We start from the raw sequence: 7,988 nt of genomic DNA, 5'->3' as shown, positions 1-7,988 counted from the left end.
CAGGAGTGTGCAGATCCAGTGATTCCCAGTTCAGATAGGATGGAGAGAAGGATTTGGGGGTCAACTGTATCAAAAGCAGCAGACTAGTCAAGGAGGACAAAGACAGAGGAGAGGGATGAAGCCCTGGCAGTGTGCAGGGCCTCTGTGACAGCAAGGAGTGCAGTCTCAGCAGAGTGAGAAGCCTTGAAACCGGATTGAAGAGGGTCCAGGAGGTCATTCTGGGAGAGATAGAGAGAGAGTTGGTAGGAAACTGCTCGCTCAAGGGTTTTGGAAAGAAAGGAGAGAAGCCAAGCCAAGTCAAGGGAGGGTTTCTTAAGAAGAGGCTTGACTCTGGCAGTCTTTAGAGCAGCTGGAACAAGGCCCCAGGACAGGGTGGAATTGATAAGGGCAGTGAGGAAGGGAGTGTTGTTGGTGGAGATGGTTTGGAGAAGAGTAGAAGGGATAGGATCAAGGGGGCAGGTGGTGGCTCGGTTAGACCTGACAAGTGTGAGGACATCTTCTGGGGAGAGGGTAGAGAAGGAAGCAAGCCCAGGGAAAAGGGGCAGAGAAGCAGGTTTGGAGTAAGGAATAGTATTGTTGGCTGGATGATGGACGGAACAGCTGATGTCATGCACCTTAGCAAAGTAGGTGACAAAATCATCAGCTGAGAGGGAAGAGGGAGGGGGCGGGGAGGGTGGGTTAAGGAGGGAGGAGAAGGTGGAAAACAGTTTACTGGGGTTGGAGGCAGAAGACTGGATTTCATTTCAGTAATGAAGAAGGAAGTCTTTGCTGTTGACACAGCAGAGGTGAAGTTGGAGAGGAGAAGGTGGTAGGCAGCGAGATCGTCAGGGTGCTGCCCGAAGCTCTGTTCTATGAGTTTGCAGAGATTCAGACAGCCAAGGAGTGGGTGGAGAGGATCGAGCTGGTTTAGTGGTTAGTGGGCAGAGAGAGTCAAGAGAGGAGGAAAGACAGGATAGAAGAGTATTGGAGGCCTCCTCAGTGGACAGGAGAGAGAACTGCTCGGCTGAGGGAAGCGAGGAAAGGATAGCAGAAGAGAGCGAAGTAGATGAGAGAGTTTTTAGGTTGCACTGGGTGATGATAGTGTGAGTGGATGTTGAGTGGGAGGTGGGGGGTGAGATGGGAAGGGAGAAAGTTATAAAGTGACGGTCAGACACAGGAAGAGGGGTAACGGTAAGGTTGGAGGTGCAGCAGGATCTGGTGAAGATGAGGTCAAGCAGGTTCCCTGCCTTGTGAGTCGGAGGAGATTGAGAAAGGGAGAGGTCAAAAGATGAGAAAAAGTTAAGGAAGGACAGGGATTGCAATTTCTCTGGCTGAATGTTGAAGTCACCCAGACGAATGAGTGGAGTGCCATCCTCAGGAAAGAAGGAGAGGAGGACATCCAACTCATCAAAGAAGTCACCAAGCTGACCAGGGGGATGGTAGATTACCACAATGTTGAGCTTGATAGGTAGAGATACAGAAACAGCATGGAATTCAAAAGAGGATATTGAGAGGTGTGAAAGAGGAATGACGGTGTAAGTCCACTTGGGTGAAATGAGGAGTCCAGTGCCTCCCCTGCGGCCAGAGGCTCTGGGGGTGTGAGAGAAAGAATAAGCAGCAGAGAGGGATGCTGGGGTGGCAGTATTTCCAGGTATGATCCAGGTCTCAGTGAGGGCCAGAAAGTGGAGAGATTGAGATAGAGCATGGGCTGAGATGGTCTCAGTTTTCTTAACTGCCGACTGGCAGTTCCAGAGTCCTCCAGCAATAGCAAGAGAAGGACTGCTGGTGCAAATTGGGTAAATACGATTACATGGGTTCCTACACCTGGAAATAGTGCCATGTCTACAGGGCCTATGACCTGATGTTACAACAGGGGTGGGAGAGAGACATAGTGTAGCAGACAGGAAAGCAGTTAAGTAGGAAAGCAGTTAGTAAGAAAGCAGCTAACTAGGAAAGGTACTAGCCGTGTGTCCCTATTCTCTGGCCTACCCTCGATTGACTCCCGCAGATAGACTCCATAGTCTTTGTGCACCTGGAGTCTTCGTGCGCAGAGGTTGACGCTACAGCTGACGCTGTAGAATGACTGTACCAAAAAGTACTGGATCACCAGAGGAGTTCAAGCCACTCCCAGCAATTAACAAATACTTGAACACCAACTGGCCTTCTCCAGCCAAGCACTTTGAAATTTCACTGGTTTCACCTAAACTAGTTTCAGCACCAAACCAAACACTTTCAAATTAAACACCGATTTAACTAAAACAGATAGCACAGTAACAAACAAATAGCTCACCAAGTGCTGCTAGATCCCAACAAAAAGTGCTCTACTGAACCAAGCTGAGATAAAAACAGAAGAATCTACACTGCAGACAAAATGTATCACCAGATCATTCAGAGCAGAGTAGAATTTTGTCTAGTATCAAACAGCAATGGTTCAGCACAGTTTGTTAAATCTTCATTTGCATGTACTCCAGAGCAAGAGCAAGTAGTGATTTACTGAATAGGATAGTATTGCTGATTGGCAGGGAAGGTAGAGGTCAAGGCCGCTCACGCTGCTTTTTGTGCAGCACATTTTACTGCTGCATATTTTACTACGGTACCCGCCCACACCCACAAAAACCTTTGTACCATGCCCGCCCACCAGACTGCATGTAGGCCCTCACATATACAGGTGCAGACAGTTTAATCTGAGCTGTGGTGCTGCCAAATTGCATTGTGAAAAGCTCACATCATAGCCGCGCTTTCAAACATGCTCATCTGCGCCCACCCACAGTCCCACGCTGCCAAGATCTGTTGCCGGACTCTTGGGACCCGCTGGCAGACCTCTGTTTCAGAGGATCTTGCTCTTGTTTTTAACCTGTCAAAATGTCATACACATTGGTACCAACAAGCATAACTCATGAAGGATAGTTGTGGTCAAACTGTGCCTGACTGTTGTTCTTATTATGTGTTTCTAGTCCCAGGCAGCTGAATTGATTCAGAGAAATCAGACCTGCAGAGATTTACAAAAGGAACTCAATGCTCAGAAGAGATGCCTTTTGGAAAAGGAGTCAGAAGTGAGTGAATAAATACATAAAAAGATTATGTAGAAGTTTCAGATAAATACACCATATAGGAGTATAGAGAAATTTTTATCCAGTAGCTATCATTGGAACGTGGTCACACAGTCTTCTGATTCATCAATTGGAGAAAAGCCATTATAATGGCAGATTAAGACAAAGCCCATAAGCAAAACCCCCTTTTGTTTTTTTTTTTACTAATGTCAAAACCACTGCTTCTCCCCTCCAGGTCCAGTCTCTGAAGCAGCAGCTGGACAATTCACACAATGACCTGGATAACCTTATAGCTAGCATCTGCACCAAAGAAAATGACTTCCGGGATCAAAAGTAGGATACTGAACCTCCACACTCTTTCAGCACCAACAACTGTGTGCATGCCACCTCTCAAAATTCTAGTAATGTCTAAGTGGAGCTTTTACTTGTGTGTGTGTGTGTGTGTTTGAAGGCTGTGGAAGCAAACAGAGGCAGATATACAGCGCAATGAAAATACTTGCTGGAGGCTGGAAGACTCCTCTACGACACCACTTCAGCTGCTGCAGAGCGAAGAAAGTACACCCCACAAGGTAATACTATATATTTGAATCTTGTCTTGTCTATTTGGACTGTGCACACCAATGCTAACATACCATATCTTACTTCTAAGTTTCTTTGTGCTGCTGTTGACCAGCAGACAAAGGCAGCAACTGTGACCACCCTTGTGTTGAGGTAATAGGAAACAGACCTGTACATGCATGTGGATATGCCACGTGAGTCACATAACATATGGCACACTGAAACCTGATGATGTTTGCACTTTGGCCACAGGAGTGTCCTGATCATCACAAAGCAGTAAAGACTCTGCTGGACACTCAGGAAGAGTGTGAGAGGCTCAAAGAGGAGATCTGTGAAACCCTGAAATGCCTAGACAAAGAGAGAAGGTAAAGGGCCTGCAACGTCACTCAACGTCAAATTAAAACCTTGTATCTCCAAAATGTCAGGAACTAATTAACACAGCACTGTTTTTAGCTTGACGACTTTGAGTTTGTCCAATGAGTTTTGTATAGGCTTCATAAACCCACAGCTCATTGGATTTACAAGGTTTTCACATGACACTAGCAATAATATAATATAATATAATATATAATTTTCTTTGTACAGAGATCATGATTTTATATAGTAGCTCAGTTATGTGAATTATGTTTTATTTTGCTCATCTGTTTACAGTAAGTGTCATGAGATGAACGAAAAACACAAGGCAAAACTGAATCGAGCCAAACTGAAATTTGATGATGAAACCAAGTGGCGTGATGAGAAGATGAAAAACCTAGAGAGAGAGTTGTCCTTGTGTGCCCATTCATTAGCAAAGGTAAATCTGTAGTTTTATCCTACTTTACACATGTACTGCAAGTAGCCAGGGTGTTATGGGGTGAGATTTGTGCCACCTGACAACTTTTAAATCATGTGTTCTGAATTTGTATGTGATCAGTAAAATTGAATGTTGGCATTTGAAGCTGATTTTTTTGAAAATTGAACTTGTATTTACTTAGATTTTCAGTTCCAGTTTAATTGAAAAATTACTGATATATACAATTTTAAAAACTCAAAAGAAAAAAAAGCAGAAAGAAAAGCAGTAGCTTGCAGATATAATCAAACTGGCTTCAGAAGACCTAAGAATCTGGGATTCTGTTTTGGTGGATCAATTTTTTTCCCTTGCTTGTATTTAAATATATATTTACCAACAGATAAAAATAAATAATTTAACTTTTCAGGATCCTTTTTCTAAGTTCTAAACATGTTTTCTTCTCCTGTTTCTATCTCAATATATTGACTTAGTGAGCAAGCTAACAGGCTATCAACTAGCTTATTGCAGAAATACTGGAAGGGCTCACTAGCTGCTGAGTCGAGCAGTGTATCTCAGTTGGTGCAGTGGTAGTGCCAATGCTTAGACACTGTGATGGTGTGGCTTCACGCCTCATGCCCAAGTCCCTGTTTCATGTTACATGGCTTTTACCAACTGGGCAGGAATGTAGCTCTGCTACATTTTCAGAACAAGCCTAACCGTTTTTTAGTTTCACATTCACAGTTTGTTTATGAATTCCACATCTTGTACAGCTTATCCTTCGTATCTGGCCTTTCATAGCTGTAAATGCAAAGTTTAAATCACAGCAGCCTTTTTATACAATGAAGATGCTAATCCTGTTTAATTCCTGCATTGGCAATGTCGTCGAATATACAGAATGATCTGATATAAAACTAGAGATGATGAATGATGAGTGAAACTGACTGTCCTTCCTCTCCAGGAGAAAGAGCTTATCATAAATATGACTGTGGAAAATGAGAAACTGCTGATTGAAAAGAGGACGTTACTACAACAGCTTAATGAAGAGGAGCACATCAAGAATGACAGTATTTTAACAGCTTCTTTATCCAAATACAGGTACTGGACTTATACTATCACTCAACACTTTAATGAAGAAACATAACAAAAACAAGACCACTCATCAATAATCAAAGGCAATTGCTAATGTAATTGCCAGAGCCATCCACTAATCTTCTGCACATTTAGACTATCTGTGTTCAATTTCCTTTAGACTGACTAAAAGAGATGTCCATGTTGTCATCTCTAGGGTGGATTTCCTGGAGATGGAAAACAAGAGGCTGGGAAACAAAATACTTCAGATGTCCAATCAGCTGGCTGTACTGGAACGCACTCTGCAAAACATGCGGTCACTTCACTTTGCTGAGGTACTGGAACAGTCAAATCTGATTCATCTAGAGTTGTTCAGTCATGCTTTACTTTGGACACTTGCTCCGGGACCTGTTTACTGTACATTAATCTCATTTTTTGCACATGTCTACACATTATGCTCTGGCCAATATGTATGTTGATCAACACACACAAAGCTAGTACAGAGGATGAGGAGAGGATTGGTACCGTTACTATATTTAGTGTACCTTGATGTGCCCTAATTCAGACCATAAGAACTGAGGCAACAAGGCAGTAAAGGTATGTGTGGAGGTAAATCAGCTGCCTTCCCGTCTATCCATGATCATGATCTCTAAAGGAGGACATGACTGATAGGCAGAGAGACCAATATGATTTTTGAAATTATACAACATTAATCTACCCTGTTTGTGTTTTCTCAGGAACTGAAGAAAATATCTAATCCTCAGCATGTTTCCCTCACATCCAGCCCTCTGCAACCTTCAAGGTAGGTTTGAATCCCTATTCAAAACTTCAGCAGTACTCATTTGCATGGCAAAATAACAGGAGATCACCATTTAAATGAATGTGAACTTTGATCCGTAGTGTGATGATGCCTGAGTCCTCTGAAATCCGGGGCTTACTGGACAATATTGAGAGCAGTAAGACCAAGCAGACAGAAGTGACTTCATCCCCTCTCTCTGCTGTGACTATGAGGCCGGCAGAGATGGGCTACCTGAACCTGACCTCCACAAACAGCCGCTCAGACCAATCGGCTCCCTCAGGCTTCCTCAGCAGCACAGACAATAGCTGTTCCTGAGGTTTCTGTCCATCTTCAACATGAATGCATAGAAAACAATATTTTATTTTCTAAATAAACGAACTAAACCATAACAATTTCCCTTGTTCTGCAAAGTTTACTTTTAGTTGAAATTCCAAGTTCATTCTCAACACACCAGACTCTGATAACCTGCACCTAACCAGATTTATGACTACCAAAAAGCTTTTATTTTCCCCCAGTCATGCAACACACACATCACACATTGCCGCCGTCTCCCTCATTCTTTTTCTATTTGGAACATGCACACACACATTCATTTTAAATTATTTATTGTGCATGTTGTTTTGTTACTCTATTTTTGTTACTCTATTTTCCTCCAATCCTTCCACCAATGTATTTTCTGTTTGGTTGTATTATCATCTTGTTTTTTTTGTCTTTTAAGGTGAGATGTTTTGATATTTTGAAGCCCCTTGGCTGTTTTGTCTTACCTACACAATCTGTATTTTTTTCTATTCTTTAGATGTTTTAGCAATTTTATATTTTCATATAAATAAGTGTAACTAAACAGGTCTGAAGGTAAATGACAAAATTACACATTTGCCAGAACCATTTTTCTTGTCATCCCCGCGACAGCAGGGGCTCAAAGGATCACAATGTCAGGCGGTCGGTCGGTAGGTCACTCTGTTCACCACTTTTGGTCACGTGGGTGAAAGTGTGCCGCAGATTGCAGACTCTCAATCGGGAGACCCAAGTTTGAATCCTGGCAGAGATGCTTCCACAAAATTTCATGTCGTCGGACTGTTAGACTCTCAGGGCCCTATTTAAACGATCTGTAGCGCATGGTCTAAAGCGCATGGCGCAAGTGCATTTAGGTCGTGTCCAAGTCCACTTTTGCTAGTTAAACAGCGCATAATCTGGGCGCAAAGTAAGGCGCAATGCGCAAAGGGGTTGTACTAACCCTTAATTAATCATAAGTGTGTTTTGGGCGTAACATGAACTCAACCAATCAGAGTGTCATCTCCCATTCCCTTTAAATGCCAGGTGCGCTTGCACCTTGGCGCATTGCTATTTAAATGGCGGATCACTCAGCTTTTGTCTGGACTACAGGCTTCTGCAGCCAAGCAAAGACCAACAGACCGCATCAGTAACCTAATGTAGCCTATAGGGAAAAACACCACAGCCTACCTCAAAACTTCATCTTTGGAAAAAAACATTGCAACGAAATCAGCATCTGTGTATATTTAATATATTGAAGTAATGGCTATGCCTATTTTAGAAATTCAGAATTTCGAAAATACAATATATACGGGGAAACGGAGGCGTAGCCATTACTTCAAAATATCAAATATTACAGGCACATTACCAAACGTGCTTGAGCAACAAAACGGCACAAAGAACTGAGCAATTAAATGATAAAACAATAACGAACTATAAGGTATTTAAAAAAAAACATGACAGGCTCTTTCAATCATGAATTTACTGCATGGAA

General features: G+C 42.7%; 1 protein-coding gene across 1 annotated transcript; it reads left to right on the top strand.

The window, feature by feature from the left end:
• Positions 1–417: 417 nt before the first annotated feature.
• LOC139665975 (coiled-coil domain-containing protein 30-like) lies at positions 418–6,671 on the top strand. The gene is made up of 13 exons (XM_071545043.1): positions 418–560; positions 784–904; positions 1,332–1,418; positions 1,988–2,053; positions 2,934–3,032; positions 3,265–3,362; positions 3,481–3,598; positions 3,840–3,952; positions 4,239–4,380; positions 5,315–5,451; positions 5,642–5,759; positions 6,162–6,226; positions 6,325–6,671. Exons 1-13 carry the CDS (start codon positions 418–420, stop codon positions 6,536–6,538), a joined length of 1,521 nt encoding a protein of 506 aa, XP_071401144.1. The 3' UTR covers positions 6,539–6,671.
• The last annotated feature ends 1,317 nt before the right edge of the window (positions 6,672–7,988 follow it).

This window comes from Centroberyx affinis, unplaced genomic scaffold (assembly GCF_046629955.1).
Source record: "Centroberyx affinis isolate AG114_WGS23_722 - 3 ecotype Tasmania unplaced genomic scaffold, CSIRO-AGI_Caff_v1 ptg004757l_1, whole genome shotgun sequence".
Classification (NCBI taxonomy): Eukaryota; Metazoa; Chordata; class Actinopteri; order Beryciformes; family Berycidae; genus Centroberyx; species Centroberyx affinis.
Note: the sequence above shows the minus strand (reverse complement) of the source record. Positions and strands in the feature narration are given on the sequence as shown.